This window comes from Nannospalax galili, unplaced genomic scaffold, assembly GCF_000622305.1.
Source record: "Nannospalax galili isolate Female #2095 unplaced genomic scaffold, S.galili_v1.0 scaffold98, whole genome shotgun sequence".
NCBI lineage: Eukaryota > Metazoa > Chordata > Mammalia > Rodentia > Spalacidae > Nannospalax > Nannospalax galili.
Window position 1 is genome coordinate 524,239 of NW_008342013.1, and position 25,024 is coordinate 549,262.

The window sequence follows — 25,024 nt, forward strand, 5'->3', positions numbered from 1 at the left end:
TTTGTGTGAATTGAATAATTTTGGGGCCATGAGGAGACTATTATTATATATTTCTATTTTGCCTCATCAGAAACTGAGATAAAGCTGGATTAAAATGACAATAATTTATATTTTCTAGATACACACAGTGAAATAAGATTTTTATTCTATTTTTCTCTCCAAAATTTAAAGAAATACTCAAATCACGTTGTGTTATATTTGTAATTAATTATATGAATCTATCTCAAATCATTTTTAAGATTAGGAAAGCTATGAATCTTAAATGCATGTATACCTAGTGAGATTAAAGGATTTGTGTTTCCTTAGTTTTCTACACACATATTTCATTATCACCTACCTTTTGTGAAACTTCCTTCTTTGTACTTCAAGATCACGATTTGTTGTAACTACCTTTTACTTGTTCAGATGTTTTGAAGAAGTGATAGTGTGTCCTGACCTAGATCCTGCATGCTTGAAGGAATGAGTGCCTGTCCAAAGCTGACATTGTTATTCCATAGTCGTGGTATTGTAAAATCATCTTGTATATCATGGTGTATGGTTTCATTGGCATGAGTTTATGTACGAACATTGTTTAACTCAGAAAATATTGATTGAACATCTGCTTAGTGTTGGAGATTTTTCTTTGTGATGGGTGAGAAAACTAAATGAATTCTTTGCTCAGTAGAGCTATGTCCATCCAAGTGGGATTGTGGCAAGATGTGGATAGGCAAGAAAATAAATAAGGCACATTTCCTTAATTGCAACGGCTGTGGAAAAAGTGAAACAAGGTAGTATGATAGTAGGACGGGGGGGGTATGGGCTTGTGAAGAGCTGCTGCGATGCAGAGATTTGACAAGGGAGACCTGAAAAATAGCACACTGATAACAGACTTTTAAGGCAATCATTTGAATACCTCTTTTTTTAAAAATTTATTATTTTTATTTTATGTGTATGTGTGTATTGCCTGCATGGAGGTAAGTGCACTCGTATCGTGCAATGTCCACGGAGGTCAGAAGAGGCTGTCAGATCCCCTGGGACTGGAGTTACAGACAGTTGTTAGCTGCCATGGGGCACTGGGATTCGAACCCAGGTCTTCTGCAAGAACAGTTAGTGTTCTTAACCTCTGAATCATCTCTCCAGCCCCTTGAATACCTCTTTTAAAGATTTTGAGTCCTATAATCATAAGCTTTACAAAAGTGAATTTGTTCAGAATTTGAAGTAATTTCTAAGATTTTGTTTGGCTAAAAAATAACTTTGGAATTTTTATTAACATAATTTAAAACCAAAGTGATCTTTTTAGTTTTTGATTTTAATAAAAACAAATTTTATGTTTTGTTTTGTATCAAATTCTTAGAAATGTTTATAGTATCTTCTTTTTTTGTTTTATTTTATTATTTTTATTTTATATGTATGCATGTATCACCTGCATGTAGGTAAGTGCACTCGTGTTGTGCAATGCCTGTGGAGGACAGAAGAGGCTGTCGGATCCCTTGGATCTGGAGTAACGGACAGTTGTTAGCTGTCATGTGGGTGCTGGCATTTGAACCAGGGTCTTCTGCAAGGACAGTCAGTGTTCTTAACCGCTGAGCCATCTCTCCAGCCCCTATGCGTCTTCTTTAAAAAACTATTTATATGTATGTGTGTATCTATGTAAGTTTATGACATGCATGTTCAGGTGCCTACAGAGGCCAGAAGAGGGTGTTGGATTCCTTGGAGCTGGGGTTACAGGTGGTTTTGAGCTGCCTGACATAGGTGCTGGGAACTGAACTGTCTGGTAGAGTGGCAAGTGCTCTTGACCACTGAGTCATCTCTCAACCCCATGCTATATTCTTTAAGTTAGCAAATTTATCTCTGAAGAATAAACAGTACAGCAATGTAATTAGCTTGTAAATGATTTTTCCTTCTTTTTAAAGAAATTGATCACCGGTGAGAAGTTTCAAAGTGCGTGTGAAGAACTAAATAATGCCTTACTTAGGGAACAGCAGGCGCGAGTGCTGCTGAATGAACAGGCCCAGCAGCTACAGGAGCTGAATTACAGACTTGAACTGCACTCCAGTGAAGAAGCTGACAAAAAGCAGACTCTTGGAGAAGCTGTGAAGGTAGAATCTCCCCACTATAATGGCCTGTGTAATGGCTTGGTATAGATCAAGGGGGAATGATGTATATCTCCTGAACAGGGAATAGATCTAAAGGTATGAAGTATTATTCTGCAAGTATTATAGGGATCGTGTGAAGTCACATTTGCCTTCAGTTACAAGCTGAATCGACACTATTGAAAATATAAAAATGGGCTTCACTCACTGGTTGAAAACAAAGTGGAAGTTTTCTCAGTAATAATTTTCTTCTTAATTTTGCCTTCTCTGTGTTTGGCCTCTCCAGTTGTTTGCCTTTTCTAGCTTTGTGTCCTTTGGGCTTTAGTGATATTCCACCCATTGTGGATTCTGGAAGATTTTAGATTCAGGGATCTCTGATTCTTACATAAATTCATGTTTCTAGAAGAGCAAGGTCACATTAGAAAGTGTTATCTTCATCATGTAGTCACAGGAGAGGTATTTACAGTGAAAGTAAAAAGGAAGCTAAAACCTAACAGCTGTTATGTAGAGGATTTTATTAATGTATTTGTATATTACTTATATATTTATGACTATATATATTTGGAAATGTTGGTTACAAAGAATAATGGAATTCTGGTTTTGATTTTAATACTTGAAGATTTTTCATGGTGAAGCTGTATGTCTGGGAAAATCAAAGTGATATACTGTAGTTTGTACATAAGATATCATACTTAATGTAATCAATCAAGAGTTGGTACTAGCTAAACAAATAATATATTTACTCTACTATCTAATAGTACTAATGTCTAATAACACTACTAATAAATTAGCTGAGTCATTGAGAATTTCCTGTTTGCCAGACTCTATGCTTAATACTTTGTAAAGGATTATTTCACACATTCTCCACACAAACTTTGCAGGATAATTTCCATTTTGTAGATGAAAAACTGAGATTCAGAGAAGTTATATTTTTTAGCAGTCACTAGAAGCAATAGATCTAATAAGTCAGTTTGCATACTGCCTTTACTGACAATCACATTAAATGGATTGGCAACTACATTTACCAGGCTCGTGCCACCGCTTCTATATTAATCATTTCATTCTTAAACTGACCCTGCAAGGTAGATACTGTTACTGTTATTTTAGTTGTGTTCTAGTTTCATTCTGTTGCTGTGATAAAACACTCTGGCTAAAAGCAACTTTGGGAAGAGGGTACATTTCAGCTTACAAATCCAGGCAACAGTCCATCACTGAAGGCAGGCAGGTAGGAACTCAAGACAGGAGCCTCTTTGCAGGAACGGTGGAGGAATGCTGCTTACTGTTCACTGGCTGCTGTTCAGCTATGTATTTTATACAGCCCAGGACCACCTCCTTAGGAATGGTACTGCCCAGAGTGGGCAGAGTCCTCCTGCATCAACTAATAATCAAGACTTCAGCCCCCACAGAAGTGCTCATGGAACAGTCTGATTCAGCTAATTATTAAATTAAGGTTCCCTCTTCTCAGGTTGTGTCACATTGACAAGAAAAACTAACAAGAACACATTATTTTTTCAGGGAATTATATTCAGTTGACTTTCCCAGGGTCTCCTGACTTGTAATACTGAAACTTGCATTTAGTTTTTAGAAAAATTAGGAAATACTGAAATAAAAAAGAAGCAAACACAAGTGAAATCAAGGGAATATAAACAGGAAAAATAACTTTTCAAAAATACTATTAGTGTTTTTACAGATCCTTATATTAAATCAAATCATTTGAAATAGATGAATTATGAATGAAAAGCACGTTAGCTATTTCAGTCCAGCCTGGCATCATTTGTATATAATGAGAACACAGATAACAGCTTTGCACTCTGATTTGAATCACAGAGTAGAAAACTGTGTGCATTCATACCAACTGATATGATTCTATATCGGTTTTTATACCTTTGAAACACAATGGATAGATATTTCATTGTGAAAATATAATGTGGAGAAAAATTGAAATTAAATTATCCATGTCATATTACTAAAATAACTTCCATTACGTTAGAAGTATGTATTTGTAATATTTGTTTTTTTGTCTAGAAATGTAACCAAATATAGGTTAATAAAAATACAATTATACTATCATATGTGTTGGTTTTTTAACTTACTCTCTTTAAATACCATGTCAAGACTTCATTTCCATGCTAATAGTGACATTAATGTTGATGGCAATTGAATTTTTTGAATATATGTAATTTTTCAGTTTTTCTTTTTACTTGAAAAAATTTATATGTCTTGGGGCTGGAGAGCTAGCTCAGTCAGTAAAGCGCTTGCCATGCAAGCAGAGAAGCTGTTCGTCCCCTAGCACCCACGTAAAACAGCAAGGTGTGGCAGCAGCACTTGGAAGCTAGTGCTGAGGAGGCAGAAACAGTTGGATACCTGGTGCTTGCTGGCCAGTCAGCCCAGCCTAATCAGTGAGTTCCTGGCCAGTGGAGACCCTGTCCCAATAAAACAGTATGACACTATCTGAGGAATGACACCTGAGGTTGGCTTCTGAACTCCATGTGCATGAACACACACACACACACACACACACACACACAGACACACACACACACCACACCACATACACACAGAGTCAAATATCTTTTTTTTCCAGGTTCTAAACTTTGATTTTTTTCATTGTATACATATATATTTTTAATTGAACTTTTGTGCATTTCCAACATCTTTTTTTGTGTGTACACATTTAGTTTTATTGTTGCAATGTCTTTTGTTTTCTGAGTCTGTTACTTCACTTAGTATAACAGTTTCGAGATCCATCTAATTACCTGCAATTTTCGTTATTTCATCTTTCTTCACTGCTGAGTAGAACTGCATTGTGTAAATGTACCACATTTTCATTAACCACTCATCAGTCGAGGGGCACTTAGGTTGCTTCCATCTCTTAGCTATTGTGAAAAGAGCAGTAATAAACGTGGATGTACAAGTGACTCTGCAATAGGATGAGTCCTTTGGGTATATGCCAAGGAGTGGTATAACTGGGTCAAATGGTAGGTTCATTTGTAGTTTTTTAAGGTTCTCCACACTGCTTTCCATAGGGGTTGCATGAGTTGCAATCCCACCAGCAGTGAATAAGTGTTCTCCTTTCTCCACATCCTCTCCAGGATTTGGTATCATTTGTTCTCTTGATCTTAGCCTGTCTGACTAGAGTGAAATGAAATCTTAGGGTGGAACAAAGCAACCTGTATACTTTTAACTTTTACAGTTGAGCATCATATTCTTTCCTCTCCAGTGAAAACAAAACAAAACAAAACAAATTAAAAACAAAGTTACAATAGAGAACATCAATTCCAAATAGAATCCTACAGGTTCTGCTAATTCTCCCATTGAGTGTCAGAGCTCAGACCACCATGAGGAGAGAAGTTTATCATAAAAGTGTCCTCTTAAACTGTGCAGATGTCTGTTAAACATCACATGCAAAGGAGAAGCCATGTTGTCAAAATGCCCACTTAACCCACCCGAACATCTCAAGTCCACCTTTTCCTAACCGTCTACACCCATTTTTTTTTTTTTACTTTTTTTCTTTTTATTAAACAAGAGAGTAGACAAATGTATACTGGTAAATGCTAACTGTCCATATTCACATAGAGGCACAGGGTAACCTCTGAGCCCAATGTACAGAGAAAGGGGGGAAAAAGCTAGAATTCTATGCACTACTACACAGGGCCCAGCACCCCCAGCTTCCTGCAGAGCCAAGAAAGCAGGAGGCTTTTGTTGTTGTTGTTGTTTTTGTTTTTCCTCACAGAGCATGGTGGTGGTGTCAATTCCAGAGTCTTCGAGACAAGAAGGGATCAAAATGAATTTAGAACAAAAGAGTGGAAGTTCTTTTCCCATTCTACTTTGCTCAAGGCTATGTGGAGAACGCTAGTGTTGAGAAAAGAGGCTTCAAAAACACAGTGACTGAGCACAGGGGCAGGAGGAGGGGAAATTAAAAAACATAAGAAAATGTAGAAAAGGAAGGTCAGAATCCATCAGTGTTCATTCTTTTCTATTGGACATTTCCTTCATCCTCCTCTCCTCCATCATCACCTTCATCCTCTTTGCCTTCATCCTCATCTGCTTCATCAATATCTTCCGATCCTTCTCCTCCTTCTCCTTTCTCCTTCTTTCTCCTCCTCCACTTCCTCCTCCCCTCCCCTTCTCTTCCTCCTTTCCTTCTCCCTTCCCCCTTCCTCCTCCATCATCATCATCATCATCATCATCATCATCATCATCCCCTTCCCCTTCTTCATCACCCACATCAGGAACTAAGTAATACTGCAAGGGATTTGGCCAGATACCATCTCTGCTGACTTCTAATTCATCTGTGCCTGCATCAGAATGGGCAGTGAACCACGTGAAGAAGTTCTCTGGATCTTCACACCGCCTCTTCCTGCTGGCTGTATTCTGTTTGACTTGAGTCTTCCATCAGATCTTTTCCAGATTTCCATTTGATTTCAGTGTCCTTTGAAGGTGGATCACACTCTCATTCAGATGAAATTCTTTGGAGAGAACTTTATTTTCAAAGTAAGGATTTTCATAAAAATAAAAATCTATTCTGTAACCTGATTTTATATCTTCAAATTTTGTTACTTCAACCCTGGTCCAATAATGCAGTGCCTCTTCCTCCTCCTCCCCAAGCAGTGCAGACACTTGTGGATGGTTGGCAAATGCTGTTATCCCCATATTTGGGATTTTGGTGATCAGTTCTGACCTCCTTTGAAAAAATGGTTGGTGGAGTTTATATTTTTTTTTCTATTTTCAAAATTTCCTAACTGACATGTTCATTAAAGCTGTCTGATTCATTTTGTACTCCATCAATGTGTTCAATTACTTCTTGATGTCCATTTTCTAAGCTCTTGATGGCCCCATGGTGGTTGGAGTTGCACTCATTTTTACTGACTTGGGCTGCTGATGCCAACGTGGTGCAGTTGAGGGAGGGGGCAGGGGATGATACAGTACATCTTAATCATACTTAAGCTCCCTCCCCTTTCTTGACCCCTCTCATAGACCGCCCACTGGATTTCATGCATTCTGTCATACATGCTAAGGCCTATGGAGTCACGTTTGTATCCACAGATGTCCCTCTATGTGAGTTCATCCACTGGAGCCTAGCCAGTGTGTTTAGGATCATCTGTAAAGAAGACCAACTCTCCCTCACCCAGCAGTGATCAGCTGCCAGTAGTTCCTTGGCTACAGTTGATGCCTTCTGCCCATTTTCCAAGTTCTATGCTGGGTTTTGTCTGGTTTGACTTTGCATGGGTCTTGTGCATACTGTCACCATTGCTGTAAGTTCATGTGAGCAAGTTCCCAGCCGCCTAGAAAACTGTGTTTTCTTTGGTCATCCACCACCCTGGCAGTTAATATCTTAATATCCTCAATGGTTCCTGAGCCCTGGGATACAGAGGTTTAATATAGGAGTCCTATCTAGGGACTCACATTCTATAGTCTTTTATTCTGTACACTTTGGCCAGGTGTGGCCTTCTGTGTTAATTGCCCCCTGTTGTATGATGAACTGGTGAGAGTTGAGAGATACATTAGTGTTCTCTTTACTTTCTGTTATACTATGTTCCATAAGCCTTAGGTGTAGAGGTTCCATTGTAGCTGTGTCACTTAGAGTTGGGCATCTCAAAGACACTTACTCTCTGTGTTTGACCAGTTCTGGAACTCTGTAATAGTCTCCATCTGTTGCAAAAAGAATCTTCTTTGATGAGTGGTGACAGGTATACTTGTCTGTAAATATAAGGATACATGTTTAGCATAGAGTAGGAAATTACATTTGTCTAGGCCGATGTGATCTACATTATTCTTTAGGATCTGTGACCTCTTCAGCCATGTGTATTTGGCTATGCTTACAGTACCACATATGAGTTCCCTCCCAAGGAGCAGATGTTAAGACCAATTAGGTAGCAGTTTCGACTACCCCCAAGATAAAAGTTCCACTAGTGTACCAATAGAGATAACTTGCTATGCCTATTTATTGTTGTTGTTATTAGGCTTTAAAGCTGGGGTTGGACCACTGATTTGATTTTCTCCCTTAGTAGCTTGCATAGTTTCCTCTAGAACTATGAGAGCTAGTCTTCTGGGAGGAGGCTTCTATGTCAGTTCTAGCTCCCTTAATCCAAGTTCAAAGTGTGTCCTGTCTTCAGCAATAGGGTCATACCTTCAAATTCTGGGAGGAAATCAAGGACTGTGGCAAAAGCCTGCGTCATTTTGTGAGTCTCTTGGACTACCCTGACCAGCGACTGGAAGGAAGGTTCCTCCTGTCTGGCACTGTGTTTCTTGTTATATAGCACTCAGGCACACATACGCAGATATTGTATGTGTATTTTGAAGTGGGCTTTTGAGTAATATATTTCCCTCTAGCTTTTCACACCACCTAAGTATTCTTTATACCTCCTGTCCCTCTCTCTATCACCCCCTCTTCCCTCTCTAGTTAAAGTACCACCATTTTCCCCATTTGCCCCTTGAGAATACCTGTCTCCTACCATCCTACCATCCTACCTCTCTTGGGCTCCTTCTCTCCCTTGACCTCCATGTATAATCCTCCTTCCTCGCTTCCCAGTTAAATGCCCTCATTTTACCCATTTCACCCTTGGTAACACCTGTCTCCTACTCTCTCCCTCCCTCGGGCTCTTTTTTTCCCTTTACCTCCATGGTTCCTTTCCATTTTCCTGCTCCTGCTGTCATAGCAGGATATATAGTCATATAAGGATTTGGTGCTAAGATTCACAAATGAGAGGGAACATATGTCTTGAATGAGAGGGAACATATGTCTTGTTTTTCTCAGTCTGTGTTACTTCACTTAGTATTAACAGTTTCTAGTTCCATCCTGCAAATTTCATCTTTTTCTTATTAAATATTTTATTTATTATTTGTATGAATGTACTGCCCACATGTGTGTAAGTTACCCATGTCATGCAACGCCTCTGGAGGTCAGAAGAGGGTGTCAGATCATCTGGAACTGGAGTTGAGGATGGTTGTTAGCCAACATGTGGGTGCTGTGAAGCAAACCCAGTTCCTCTGCAAGAGCAGCCAGTACCCTTTACTGCTGAGCTATCTTTCTAGCCCTGTCCCCCAGTTTCATCTTTCTTTACTTCTGAGTAGAACTCTTACTATAGAAATGTACCACATTTTCATTATCCATTCATTAGTTGAGGGACATTTAGGTTGTTTCCATTAGCTATTGTGAAGAAAGCAGCAACAAACACGGCTGCACAGATATCTCAGTAGTAGGATGGGTCCTTCAGGTATATGCCAAGGAGTGGTATAGCCAGATCATATGAGTATTTACTTGTAGTTTTTAGAGTTCTCCACACTGCTTTCCATAGAGGTTGCACCAGTTTGCAATCTCCCCCCTAGCAGAGATTGAGTGTTCTTCTTTCCCCACATCCTCTTCAACATTTGGTGTCATTTGTTCTCTTGATCTTAGCCAGTCTGACTGGGGTAAGATGAAAGCTTAAAGTGGTTTTGATTTGCATTTCCCTAATTACTCAGGTTGTTGAACACTTTTCCAAAATATTTTTGTTGAGCTTTTGTACATTTCATACAACAGTTCTAATCAAATTTAGACATCGCCCCCCTCCATCCACAGCCCACCCCCAACTGCATTCCTCCACACGTTAAGTCCTATTTTGGTCAGCATTTGTACTCAGATGTCCTTCCATGCAACTTCATCCATTGAGTCTAGTCAGCCTGCCTAGAGATCTTAAGGAAGGCCTGCTCTCCCTCACCCGGCAGTGATCATTCTCCACAGTTCCCAGGCAAGGGCCGGCCCACCACCATTTCCCCTGCTCCACTCTGGGACCGTGTCTGATTGAACTGGCATGGGTCTTGTTTGCTCGATGCCACAATTGCCACACATTCACATGTGCAAGCTTCCAGTGGCCTGAAAAGCCTGTTTCCTTATGTTCATGGACTAACCCTGGCTCTTAAAATCTTTCTGCTTCTTCTTCCAGAATGGTTCATGAACATGGGTGGGTGAGGTTTAAGACAGGAGTCCTATCTAGGGACACACTCTGCAGTCTCTTATTCTCTAAAACTTAGCCAGTTGTGGCCTTCTGTGTGTATCTCACCCTGTCGTGTAAGGAAACTTCACTACAGAGAGTTGAGGGATGCACTAGTACAGTTCCACTGTGTTCTATGAGCCTTAGGTGTAGAGGTTCCACTATAGATTATGTCACCTAGGGCTGAGCACCTCTTAGACGTAAATTCTCTGACCAGTTGTGGAACTCTGCAGTAGCCTCCATCTGTTGCCAAAAAAAGCTTCTTCGATGAGTGGTGTAGGGTATATCTGTCACCCACGAGTTCCCCCATTGAGAAAGCTTTAAGTTCAATTAGATAGCTGTTGATTACCTTCCACTGCACCAATAGAGGTAGAGTGCAGATCAGCATTTGTATCCACATGTCCTTCAGCACAAGTTTGCTTTGCCAGTCATTATGGTTATTAGGCTTTAGGGCTTGGTTGGACCATTGATTGACTTTCTCCCTTAGCAGCTTGCATAGTATCTTCTACAACTGTGAGAGCTAGTCTTCAGAGCGAAGGCTTCTAGGCCAGTTCCTTCTCCATTGTTCCAAGTCCTGTGTTCAAAGTAAGCCCTGTCTTCAGCATTAGGGTCTTACCTTCAAGTTCTGGGAGATAAGCAATGGCTCCAGCAATATTCCGTGTTATTTTGGGAGTCTCTTGGACTACTCTGACCAAGCACTTGAAGAGAGGCATCTCTCTCTGGCACTGTGCTCCTTGTCATACAGCCCCCAGGTATACACATGCACTCATGTTCAGACACTGTATGTGTATCCCCAGCAAACTCATTTCCCTCTGCCTTCCCATGCCACCTAAGCTCCATTAATCTCTCCTCTCCCTTCCCCCTTCGTCCAACTTTCCTCCTCCTTTACCGGACCACATTTTAAGGTGTTTTGTGGGAGACAGGCTTGAGCCTAGAGTGGAAGTCCTAATGACAGCCATAAAGCAGGCCCGAGGCAATGGCCCAACTGCTGGAGCCACAAGGAACGCCTTGTGATTATTGCTCCATTTGGCAAGTTGTAGGGCTGATGCTTAAGGCTCGCCACTCCCTAATCACCACCCCTTGAAATTCCAGGTTGCGGGTTTATCTACAGCTTGCAGCACGTGGGCATAACAACAGCCATGGTCACATGATCTACCAGGACCTGGGCTGCCCATATATGGCATAGGCGTTGTATCCTTGTCTGATTGGTCCAGGGACTCTATATAAGCTTGAAAATTCCTCAATAAAATAGATCTGTGTCACTGAACCTGGTCTCCTGTATCTGAATGTGGCTCCGCTGACACAGTCTCCTCACCAGCCCTGGGGTCCCGGATCGGGCAGCAGTGGTGACAACCATGAAGGCGGATGGCTGGCCAGCCGCAGTGTTTCCTCACCATTTTTATTTCTTCGTTTGAGAACTATCCAGATTCATAGCCCATATTTTAATTGGGTCATTTATTTTCTTGATTCTTTGGTTTTTGAGTTTTTTTGTATATTCTGGATATTAATCCTGTGTCAGATATACAATTGGTGAAGATTTTTTCCCCACACTATGGGTTTTTTTCTTCACTTTATTGGTTGTCTCCTTTGCGGTACAGAAGCTTTTTAGTTTAATGAGATCCCACTTGAAGACTGTTGACCTGCATTCCTGAGCAACTGATATCTAAATTAGAAAGTCCTTTCTTCCACCTATCCTTTGTAGGGTACTGCCTATGTTTTCTTCTAACAGTTTGAGACTTTCAGGTTTCACATGGAAGTCTTTGATCCATTTGGAGTTGACTGTTGTGAAGGGTGATAGATAAGGTTCTAATTTCGTTCTTCTACAGATGGAGATCCAGTTTTGCCAGCATCATTTGTTGAAGATGCTGTCTTTCCTCCATTGTGTGTTCTTGGCACCTTTGTCAAATATCAAGTGGCTGAAATTGTGTGTATTTATGTTTGGATCTTCTATTTTGTTCCAGTTATCTACACGTTTGTTTTTGCGCCAGTACTATGCTGTTTTTTGTGACTTTAGCTCTGTGATACAGTTTGAGATCTGGTATGGTAATCCTCCAGAATTGCTCTTTGTGCTCAGGATTGCTTTGGCTTATCCAGTGTCTTTGGGATTCCATGTGAAAAATGACATGAGAATTTGATTGGCATTGCATTGAATCTATAAATTGCTTTTGATAGGATGTTCATTTTCACAGTAGTAATTCTGTCAACCCATAAGCATGGGTGATTTTTCTATCTTCTGTGTTTTTCTCAATCTCTTTCTTCAAAGATTTAAATTTTTCATTGTAGAATCCTTTGATGTCTTTGTTTAGGTTTGTTCCTAGATAATTTTGGGTTTTACTGAGGCTCTTGTGATTGGGGAGGGTTTCCCTGAACTCTTTCTTTGCTTGCTATTGGTAAATAGAAAGGCTACCGAGTTTTGTAAACTGATTGTCCTAGTTTGTTCTTCATTTGCTGTGACAAAATACTCTGACCAATACCAACTTGAGGAGGAAAGGGTTTATTCAGCTTACATCTCCCAGGTCACAGTTCAACAGAGAGCCCAAGGTAGGAACTCAGGGCAGGAACCTGGAAGCAGGAGCTAGAGCACAGTTCATGGAGGAACTCTGCTTACTGGCTTGCTCTCCTGGCCCCTTCTCAGCCTGCTTTCTTATGCAACACAGGCCCACTTGCCCAGGTTGGCACCACCCACAGTGGGCTGGGCCCTCCCACATCACTCATCAAGAAAAGGCCCCTCAGACATGGCCACAGGGCAGTCCAATAGAGGAAATTCCCCACTTGTGGCTCCCTCAAACCAGGTGTGTTAAGTTGACACTAAAGCTATCCAGCACACTGATTTTGCAACCTAACACTTTGCTAAAAGTGTTGATCATTTCTAGAAGTTTTCTAGTGGAATTTTGGGGATCTCTTATGTTCTGATGACTAATTCTCAGTGTCAACTTGACTGGATCTGGGATTAACTGAAATGAGAGAGACCATCTTGATTGGGTCATTTGAAGCTGGAAGACCCACTCTAAATGTGGGCATTACCTTCTGATGGCAGCCCATATAAAAGGCCAAGGCAGAAGGGAGCTCTTGCTTTTTGGCTGCTTGCCTTCTTTCTCACTGGTGAGTTCCTCTTGCTGCTGTGACCATCTTCTTTGGATTTCAGCATAGACTGAAGACTAGCAGATCTTCCGGAATCTGTCAGGCCTTTAGCGCCATATTGGGACTACTGAGACATCCAGCCTCATGGACTGAGAAACTACCAGAATCTCAGCCTCTCCAGTGTGGTACAGCCATTGTTGGACTACTCAGACTTTATCCTGTAAGCTAATCTAATAAATCCATACATATTCATTCTACCACTTCTATTTCTTTAGAGAATCTTGACTACTGCCTATGTATAATATCAAATCTTCAAGTAGGAATAATTTGACCTCTTTTCCAATCACTACCCCTTTAATTTCCTTCTCTTGTCTTGTTGTTCTAGCTAGAGTTTCAATCACTGTATTGAAAATGAGTGGTGACGGTGGACAACCTTGTCTGGTTCCTGATCTTAATGGGACTACTTTAAATTTTTCTCTATTTAGAATGATGTTGGCTGTGGGTTTGTTGTATCTAGCTTTAATTATGTTGAGGTATGTTCCCTCCAGTCCATTTCCCTCTCGGACTTTTTAACATAAAGCATGTTTGATTTTTGTCAAAGGCCTTTTCTGCATCTATTGAGATGACTGTGATTTTTGTCTTTAAGTTCATTTATATGATTTATTACATTTATTGACTTACTTATATTGAGCCATCCCTGAATCTCTGGAATAAAGCTAACTTGATCATGGTAGGTAAGTATTTTGTTTTGAAGTTTTGTGTCTATGCTCATTAAAGATATGAGCCTATAGTTTTCTTTTTTGTTGTCTTTACCTGGTTAGGAGTTTGGGAATTCTCCCTCTGCTTCTGTCTTTTTGAATAATATAATTAGTATTTGTTGTAGATCTTCTTTAAAGGTCTAATAAAATTCAGCTGTGAATTCATCTGGGCCTGGGCTTTTTGTAGTTGGGAGACTTCAAATCACTGTTTCAATTTCCTTATTTATTATGGGTCTGTTTAAACTGTTGATCTCCTCTTGGTTTAATATTAGTGGATACATTGAATATAGAACCTTGTCCATTTCTGTTAGATTTTCAGATTTGATAGAGTTTAGGTGTTTAAACTATTCCCTTATAATGTTCTGGATCTTTTGGTGTCTTGTCATGTTTCCCCTTTCATCTCTGATTCTGTTGATTTGCATTTTGTTGATTTGAGTTTCTTTCTTTTGGTTAGCTGGGCTTAGGGTCTGTTTATTTTGTTTATCCTTTCAAAGAACCAGCTCTTAGATTCATTGGTTCTTTTTATTGCGTTCTTTGTTTATGTTTCATTGATTTCTGCTCTGATTTTTATTATTTCTTCTCATCTGTTGGGTTTGGGTTTCATTATTTCTCGCTTTTTTCAAATTCTTGAGTTGTACCATTAAGTCATTTATGTGTGTTCTTTCTGTTCTTTTTCTTTTTTCTACATGTAGTTGCTTAGTGCTATGAATTTTCCTCTTAGGACTGCTTTTAATGGATCCCAGAGCTTTTGTTATGTTATCATTTTCATTTAGTTCCAGGAGTACTTTTATTTCTTTCTTGTATTTCTTCCTTGACCCATTTATCCTGCCGGAGTATGTTGTTTAATCTCCATGAGTTCGTGTAGTTACTAGAGCCTCTTTTGCTGTTGATTTAAAGTTTTATTACATTGTGGTCTGATAGAATACATAGAATTATTTTCAGTTTTTGTTGAGATTTATTTTGTGCCCCAGCATGTGATCTATTTTAGAGAAACTTACATGGGCTGCTGAGTGGTATGTGTATTCTTTGGTGCTTGGTTGAAAGATGTCTGTTAGATCCATTTGATGTATGATATTGTTTAATTCAAATGTTTCTCTGTTTATTCTTTGTCCAGATGACCTGTCTATTGGAGAAAGTCAGTTACTAAATTCACCTAGTATCATGGAGTTGTTATTAATCTGTGTCTTGAAGTGTAATAGTATTGTTTTTAGGAAACTGGGTGCACAGATCAGAATGTAATGACTTCCTCTATCGCTTCTGACTAATTTTAATTTGAAATCTATTTTTTTAGGTATTAGAATAGCAACTCTTGATTACATTTTAGTTTCATTTGCTTGGAATATATTTTTTTTCCATCCTTTCACCCTAAGGTGGTGCCTATCCTTGGAGGTAAGGTGAATTTCTTTCAGGCAATAACTAGATGGATTATGTTTCTTAATCCAATCAACTAATCTGTGTCTTTTGACTGGGAAGTTGACACCATTGATATTTAGAGTTATTATTGAAGAGTATGGATTGGTTGCTGTCATTTTATTTTCTGTTTGTGTTCTTAATCATCTTTTGTGTTTCTGTTCTTTATACTTCCTTTGTTTTCTTTCTATAATTTTTTGTGTATGGTCATTTCTGTCTTTGGTCCTTTGTATGGCTTTGAATATTCTCTGTAAGGCTGGTTTGTTCAACATGAGTTCTTTCAACCTCTTTTATCATGGAAGTTTTCTTCTTTTCCTTCAACTATGATGGGCAGTTTTCCTGGGGACTGTATTCTGTGTTGGCATGTGTGGTCATTTAGAACTGGGAATACTTTAGGCTCTTCTGGTTTTTATAGTTTGCATTGAAATTCAGCTGTAATTCTTACAGCTTTTCCTTTATATGTAACTTGTTTCTTCTTTAGCAGCTTTATCTTGCTTGTGAGACTTTTCCCTCTAGTTTCAAATTGGCTCCTTGGATTTTTCAATTCCATCTTTATTTCAGTTTGCACTTTAAAAAATATTTTATTTATAATTTTTATTTTATGTGTATGAATGTATTGCCTGCATGTATGTTAAGTGCATCCATGTAATGCAATGTCCATGGAGGTCAGAAGAGAGTGTTGGATGCCCTGGAACTAGAGTTATGGATAATGTTAGCTGCCATATGGGTGCTGAGACTCAAACTCAGGTCCTCTGGAAGAGAGAAGAGGGCTTCGGAGTCCCCTGGAACTGGAGTTAAGGACGGTTTGTAGCTGCCATGTGGGTGCTGGGAATCGAACCCGAGTCCTCTGCAAAAGCAGTCAGTGCTCTTAACTGCTGAGCCATCTCTCCAGCCCCAAAAGGAAAAACTCAGTTTGCACTTTCTTCAGTATTTCTGTTTTGTGAATTCCATTTTCAAGTTCTGAATTGTTTTTGTCATTTCATTCAGCAATATAGTTGTATTTTCTTGACCTTCAGTCAGGAGTTTATTCTTATCTTCTTTAAGTTCTTTGAGTTGTTCATTTGTGTGTTCTTTAAAGTCAGTGAATTCTTTGATCATGTTCATAATTGTTCTTTTAAATTCTGCATCTCGGGCTTCCTCTGGGTGGTTCTCATTGTGGACACTTCTGCAGAACTGCTGGGTTTTGGTGGGGACATATTATCTCGGTTTTTCATATTATTTGTATTTGTGTGTTGTGGTTTGGGCATATACATTTCTTTGGTTCATTGTGTCTGATATGAAATTCTAGCCTGGTTTTGTTTAGTTGAAGTTTAGTTCTGTTTATATTGTTTATGTAGCTTAGTTACTTTCTAGTCAGGTATCAATAGTCTGTGCTACAGGTTCTCACTTTTGATTTTTCTGTTGGTGGGACAGGATGGTTCCAAGCTGATTAGTCAAGGGCTGTCTAGAAGGGCCAAGGGTCCTAGTCCCCATTCAAGACTATGAAGATCCAGTGGCTGGGTTCTGGAAGGCCAGTCAGGAGGTCTCATGCAGGATGATTAGGAGGGGCCTTGGTCCAAGCCAGGAAAGGGCACAGTGTGATGAGACTGCATGTAGCTGGCCAGATTGCAAAGGAATCAAGATGCAGTAGGTGGGGTCTCACTTACCAGATTAGTCTGCAGGTCTCAGACAGGATGACCAGAAGGGGGCCTAGGGCCAAGGTCAGCGGAGTCTGGCTTGGGAGGCTGGTCTTGGAGGTCTCAGGAGGGATGAATAGGAGGGGGCCTAGGCCCAAGGAGGGGATGGGGATAGTGTTGGGAGAGAGAATGTACTTGGTCGGGATGCTGGAGAATCAAACTAGCTAAACCTTTATATACATATTTATGCTTGTTTAATCAGGGTAACTCATAGATGAGGGTCACTAGCTAAACCTTTATATACATATTTATGCTTGTTTAATCAGGGTAACTCATAGATGAGGGTCTTGTTTATTCTTTTTGAGACTGGGTCTCTCACTGTGTAGCCCTGGTGGGCCTGAAACTTATTATGTAGACCAGGCTGGCCTTGAACTCTGAGAAATCTACCTGCCTCTGCATCTTGAGTGCTAGGACTAATGGCATGTGCCACCACGCCTGATCACAAGCTTCATTTCTTTTCACTTTCTGAGATGGAGTTTAGCCATGTAGTCCACACTGGCCTTGAACTCCTGATCCTCCTGCCTTTCCCAGCTGCTGAGATTATAGGCGTAGAGGATCACACCTGGGTTTCCATAACCATTTTAAAATTGTATATTTTATCAACTGGCTCACTGCAAATTTTTAATGAACTATATTGTCTGCTAAGATGTTTGAAAACTGCATTTTTTACCCAACCTGACTGTTAGCATTTATATAACTTTGCCAACTTAGTACCTATATGATTACTCTTTTAATTTGTGTTTCTTTAATTATTTATCAATTTCAGCATTTTTGCAAGTATATTGGCCATTACATATTTTTGTGCTTCATGTTCTATTAGTAGATAATGTGAGTGATTATGCTTTGAAAAGAATCTAACATGTCTAATTGGAGTCTTTCTGTAATAGTGGCAGTTTATGTTTAAGTATCATATGTTTCAGCAGATAAAAATTTGCTTGCATTAGTTTCTTAAAATGTTAGTAGCTTTAATATTGCTGTCAGGAGTGGAGGCTTGTTTAATTAATATCTGTTAATTAGAACTAGCAGCTGGTAATGTAAAAATACTCTCGTGGGAGGTAGCACAGTTCAGTGGAAAAAACACTGGCTTTGGAACAAGGATTCTTTAATTCAGATCCCAATTCTGTCACTTGAGCAAATTATTTAAACTTTCTGAGTCTTACTTTCTTCTGAAAAATTGGAATAATGATACTTCAGTTATAGGATTTTCATGAGACTAAATTAAGATACTATTTGAAAAGCAATTATATATTTGGTAAATACTCTTTGTGGTTTCATAAGTCTTAAAACCGATAAAGTATATGATTTTATCTTTATAAAATGGAATACATTCATGAGTAGAAGGTAGAGAAAATAAAGAGCGTAAAGAAGTTACCTTTGACTTATCATCTGAAAATAACCAAATTTTAGGAATTTTGGCTTTAGGATTTTTTTCACATTTATTTGTTTAGTGTGAGTGTGCATGTTTGTGTGTTTGTATATGTGGGCCACATGATGGAAGGAAAGAACTGATTGTCAGAGTTGTTCTCTTACTTCCCCATGCACACTGTGGCGTATACATGTCCACACACAGACACATGCACAATAAATAAATGAATGTAAAAAAAGAAGGGAGTTTGGTGTTAGTTTTTAATTGATAATTATTGTTGAGTTCAGGGGACTGTCTTCTTAGATTATGCATATTTAAAAATTGTGAATGGATGGTGGGTATTGTAAAATACATTTGATGTACCCATTGAGATAATTATATGATTTTTAACAAAATGAGTTTTGTTAGTCTATATTACATATATCAGGTATTGGTAAATTATGACTTGCATTTGTATGGCCTGTGAAATAAGCATGTCTTTTTTAAAAATGTATTTGAATAGTTGTAAACAAATAAACATAAAACCACAGAATATGTAGTAGAGACACAGTCCTACATGGAATTATGTCTTAGTCCTTTCTTTTGCTGCTATAACAGAACAGCACATTCTTGGTAATCCATACAAACAGAAACTTATTTTTCACAGTTCTGGAGAGTGGGAAATCTACCAAGAAGATGCTGGTATTTGGTGAAGGCCTTTCTGCATCATCCTGTTGCAGACAACAAAATGTAAGAGAATGAGACAGGGAAGGCAGATAAACTTATCCGTAAGACCCCAAACAAAAAACATCAAATTCCAGGTGTGGAGAAAGGGGAACTCTTACTCACTACTAGTGGGAGTGCAAACTGGTGCAGCCCCTGTGGAAACCAGTGTGGAGGTTCCTCTAAAAGCTCAAACTTGCTTTACCATGTGGTCCAGGCCTTCTGCTCTTGGACATACACCTAGGAGACTATATCCCATTACAGAAACACCTGCTCATACATGTTCATTGCTGTCTTGTTCATATTAGCAAGAAATTGGAAACAACCTAGATGTCCATCAACTGATGAATAGATAATGAATGCGTGGTACATATACACAGTGGAATATTATTCAGCTCTTAAAACATAGAATTATGAAATTTTCAGGTAAATGGATAGAATGGGAAATGATCATTCTGAGTGAGGTAACCAGACCCACAAAGACAAACATCAAATGTTCTCTCTCATAGCTGGATGCTAGCTTTGAAATCTTAGATATGCATGTTTCAAATTGAAAATCCAGAGAAGTCAGGAAACTAATAAATGGCCATTGCCAGGGGCCAGGGAGGCTTCTTGGGAGGGGTGGTAGAATACAATGATATCGAGGGAGAAAGGGAAATAATGAAGTAGGAAGGGTTAAATGTGGAGGGGAAGGTAGGGCAGAGGAGGGAGTATGGGGAAGGCTAACTAGCACTAAAGGCCTTTAGAAAAAAAATATGGAAAACTACTACTCTAGAAGCTTCTTAAAGTATTTATGTATGCATGATGTGCTGGATAGCTTTAGTGTCAACTTTATACTGAGCAGGGGCCAGGGGAGCAAGCCAGTAAGCAATGTTCCTCCATGGCCTGTGCTCCAGCTCCTGCCTCCAGGTTCCTGCCCTGAGTTCCTACCTTGGGCTCCCTGGTGAACTGTGACCCAGGAGATGTAAGATAAATAAACCCTTTCCTCCCCAAGTTGGCATTGGTCAGAGTATTTTGTCACAGCAATGGAGAAAGAAACTAGGACACATGATAAGAATAGCTTAAAAGGATTTACCTTATAATAGGTAAATTTTTTTCTACTAGACACCATAGGCTAACAAAATGAAATTCCAATGGCAGGAATGGACTCCTCTCTTGAAGCTATTGACCAAGGGTTCCACAGACCATCAAACAATACTGGCCATAGCCCCTGCTCTTGTTTACCCACCAGAACTTGATGGTAAGACCCTATTGCTGTAGATACTACATGCATGAGCTGTGGAACAACATGGAAAAAATCAAGTTGGTGCTGATTTCAGAGCTTAATTTTTACTGACTAGCTTTAATAGTGCTGGAAGGTGCTATGCATGCTACTTCAAGAGAAATTATCAAACTAATTATCCTATGAAGTGGCTCTTAAATCAGTCAGGGAGTGATTGGTTACTTCCACAACATTTGTGCCACTCTGCACCAGTGGGCATCTCTTGCCAGGCCAGTTGTTGCTGTACCTCTCAGGAGTCACAGCTGCATAGAATTGATGATTACTTTTCCTTCCAGTAGTAGCATGCAGACCTAATTTCTGACAAAAAAAATTGCAAAAACTATACATTAGAGAAAAGGCTGCCTCCTCAACAAATGGTGTTAGAAAAACTAGATATCTGCATGGAGAAGAATGATACTAGATCCCCATCTATCACTATGTACAGTATCATCTCCAAATGGATCAAAGACTTAAATTTATGACCTGAAACTGTCAAAATGTTTGAGTAAAGTGTAGGTAAAATCCTTTGAGACACAGGTATAGACAAGAATTTTCCAAATAAGACTTTAGTTGTTTGGGAAATAAATGTGAACTCATGAAATTAAAAAAGCTCTGCATACCAAAGTAAGCAGTTAACTGAGTGGAGAGACAGCATTCAGAATGGGAGAAAAAGCTTTGCATGCTATACATCTGACAGAGGATTAATATCTAGAACATACAAAGAACTAAAAAGGGGGTGGATCAAGGAGCTGTGTATGTGTGAGTGGCATGAAAGTAGGGGCATGGCTAGTTGGGAAGAAGGGGGTCCACAGGAGTGAGGTGGGATAACTGAAGTTAATGGGGGTGAATATGATCACAATACATTGTATACTAGTATGAAATCATTGAAAGTTAAAAAAACTAATTAAAAAAGTAAAATATAGCTGGGCACGGTGGCACATGCCTTTAATCCCAGCACTCTCAAGGTAGAGGCAGGTGGATCTCTGTGAGATTGAGGTTAGCCCGGTCTACATAGTGAGTTTCAAGCCAGATGGAGCTATAGGGAAGCCCATCTCAAAAGAACAAAAAGAAAATTAAAAAAAATAAATTATAGTAGAAGAATAAGAAGGAAAAAAACCTAAAAAGGCAGGACAAGAAAAAGTAAAAAACCCAGTTAATGATGGGACATGGAACTGGAGAGTTCTCAAAAGATGAAGCACAATTATAAGTAAATATATGAAAAAATACTCAACTTTATCAGCCATGAGAGAAATGTAAATTAAATCTGCACTGAGATTCCATCCCACCCATCAGAATGACAGTCATTAAGAACAAATACTGGAGAGTGCAGACAAAAATCCCTATACCCTGCTGTTGGGAATATGAACTAGTCTAACCAGTATGGAAATCAGTACTGAGGTTCTTCAAAAAATTAAAAATAAATCCACTGTAAAGCACAGGTAAATCACTACTGGGCATTTACCATAAGAACTTTAAGTCATTATACCACAGAGCTATTTGTACATGTTTATAGCACTATTCATGATAACTGAATTATAGAATGAACCCTAGAAGCCCAGCATCAGAGGAATGGATAAAGTAAATGTGGTACATACTTCAGTCACAGGATTTGGAGGAATGAGGCTGGTATTGACCTGGAAGCTTCTTCCCTGGGGACTCAACTCTCATAATATTGGAAGGGAGAAAAGTTACCAACAGTCCTACCCTGCTGTAAAGCCTGTGAACAAAAGCAACCTTGGCAAGATATCCCCAATGGTGCAATAAGAACACTTGTATCCTGGGGGTAACCAGCAGCTCATAATTGGACTTAAGGCCCACTCAGTAGAGGGAGGCCATGTGTGGTATTCTAAACCTAGCCAAATACCTGTAGCTGGACAGCCATACACCCTAGAGGAGAACCTAGTACTGCTCTTTTTTCTAAATTAATAGAGGCTCCAACTGTATTTTGAATATGTATAGCCATAGATAAATACAGTTCTCACTCCTCCTCAAAGAAGTTTCTTTTTACAGCAGAAGGAAGCCACTATAGAAATCTACAACTGGTGTAGATGCAGAGTGTAAGTGACCTTGGGGTGCCCATCCCCAGTTGAGACATCTACAATGCAAGCCCTGTGCCTGAGGCTCTGGGAACACCAAGGAAGAGGCAGCAGAATGATTGGAAGTGCCGGATGGCCAGGAGGACTGCTGCCAGTTAGTGTTCTAGACGTGGTGGGATGCCACACCTAGGAACTCTCAACAATACTGTTGCTCACATGCTGTGTACAAGACAATACTAGTGACATGCCAGTATGGATGGGGAGAATTTAACATGGCCCTGTCCCTAGATGAAGGGCTACAGATAGTCAATGGCTGCTGAAGCAGGGAGAATCAGATTTCTCTAGGGACGAGCCTCCTGATAGATTATCCAATCTCAAGTGGTCAGCTCTAAAAGCTTAGACATACAAGAAGCAAATTGAACACTAATAAGCACATGGATGTATATATCTATATATACATATGTGTATATATGTATATGTGTTTGTATATGTATGTATGCATGCATGTATGTGTATATATGCATGTAGCAATAATAATTATTGAAGAAGAGGTCATGAATTTGAGAATGGATAGTGGATAATATATGGAAGGAACAGAAGAGAGAGATGAGAGTGATGTGAATACAGTGTACTCATGTATGAAATTCTCAAAAACTTAAGAAGATGTGGTCTGTATATACAATGAATTTTGTTTCATCTATAAAGAACACAGCCATTTTTGCAGGAGAATGGATGCAACTGCAGATAATCATTTTGGGTGAATAAGTTAGTTTCAGAAAGACAAATACCATATATTTTCTTTGATACGTGACTCCTAGATTTTAGATAGATATATAAAATCATGTGTGTATATAGAATGAAGTTAGGGATGAAACTATCAATGGGGACAAAGTGAAAACGTGGGAGGGAGGAGAAAAACGAGGGTAACAGAGTATAGGTAAAACACACTCAAAGTGTATTACATGTGTATGTGGGTGTCCTCATGTAGCCTAGTACTGTGTACAGCGAATACAAATTAATGCAAATAAAATATATAAAACAATTTAAAGATCCTTCAACTGACACACCCTGATTATAATTATAGTCAATATTTATCATATAATTCATTTTCACAGAATAGGATTATTAACATTATTACTTAATTTTAAAGTCTTATCATTTTTACTTTAATCCCATATGTTTTTATCTTCCTAATGACTTACACCACTGAGACTCACAGGATAGTCAATCATATTTCAAGGTCAGGAAAGAAGGATTAAGAAAGCAACAGCTCTCATATCCTCTTTTATAAGTAACAATTTAATAGGGAAAATTCAATTTTGAAGCTGGAAGCTTCATTAAATGTCATTTCATTTTTGTTCACCTGAATAACAGAAAAATATGTACTTTTCAGTTTAAACTTATTGTGGCCTAAGTTACTGTTTTCAAAGGACATATTTTATATGTCATTTTGAAATACTCTTTCATGCTTGAATTTGTTCTCAATGAGTAGTTACTTGAAATTAGAACTATTGCTTCCTGAGTACTTTGAGTAGATTATATTTTAAAATTATTTTTCATTATCAAGTTCAACCTACTCTGCATCATTAAAGACATCTTCATTTTATGTAAGTAAGCATTCATATTATAAAAATTAAAAAACAAAAACCTTTCATGCAGTCCCATTTATAATTTGTATATAGCCATTATTAAAACTTCCACAAACCAACCTAGAGTATGTTCATTTTGTACTCCCTCCTTTAAGATAATGGAGACCTTATTTTAATGTTCAACCTACTCTGCATCATTAAAGACATCTTCATTTTATGTAAGTAAGCATTCATATTATAAAAATTAAAAAACAAAAACCTTTCATGCAGTCCCATTTATAATTTGTATATAGCCATTATTAAAACTTCCACAAACCAACCTAGAGTATGTTCATTTTGTACTCCCTCCTTTAAGATAATGGAGACCTTATTTTAATCTTCATTGTCAAAGAATCATTCTGGCACTCATTAGAATATGGAATTTAGGGATACAAAAGTGCAAACAGATCGACCAGTTAGAGGTTAACAGTATAATCCTGACCAAAAAAGTCAGTGGCCTAGAACCGGTGGAAGGGTAGGGATGGTGAGATTCTGGTGTGCATTTTGAAGGCAAAACTTAAGAAAATTTTCTTGATGTAAATGTGAGGGAGATGAGTCAAGGATTACCCCTTAGCAGCTAGACACATGGGATTGCATTTAGGAATGGTTATTAGGATTATTTAAAACTCATTTTATTTTGACGAAATAAAAATAAAAGTAAAGATCCTCAGAAAAATCTGTGTACGTAATACTCTGCTCCTGAATGTGCTAAAATATATTTAGCCATTTTTCTGTCACTCTTAAGGCTTCAGATGAACATCATGTAGTTACATCTTTTAAAAAATTATTTTAGTGAGCTTTTTTTACATTTCATACAACCAACCGTTCTTAATAAAATCTAGCTTCCTTATACAACAGTGTCATTATATCTTTGACTAGCTGACTATGTACTCGGACTGCTCAAGCAGCAGATTTGCTTGGTCAAAGATACCAGTGTTTTAAAGTTTTGTATGATTTTTTTCCTTTAAAATATTGGATACGTTTTTTTTTTTTTTTTCCCAGCTCCAATATTTTTCTTGCAGAGGACCTAATTCCATCCTTATTAGCTTTAGGTATTATTA

At 38.7% G+C, this 25,024-nt stretch overlaps 1 protein-coding gene and 1 pseudogene across 1 annotated transcript in view; one reads left to right on the forward strand and one right to left on the reverse strand.

Moving 5' to 3' along the window:
- The window catches only part of Ccdc171 (coiled-coil domain containing 171), a 484,039-nt gene that overhangs the window by 268,769 nt on the left and 190,246 nt on the right, over positions 1–25,024 (forward strand). Inside the window, exon 21 of the mRNA XM_029565763.1 lies at positions 1,893–2,078. Coding sequence (XP_029421623.1) covers positions 1,893–2,078 — 186 coding nt within the window. The remainder of the gene's footprint in view (positions 1–1,892; positions 2,079–25,024) is intronic.
- Positions 6,049–11,442, reverse strand: LOC103737974 (annotated as a pseudogene).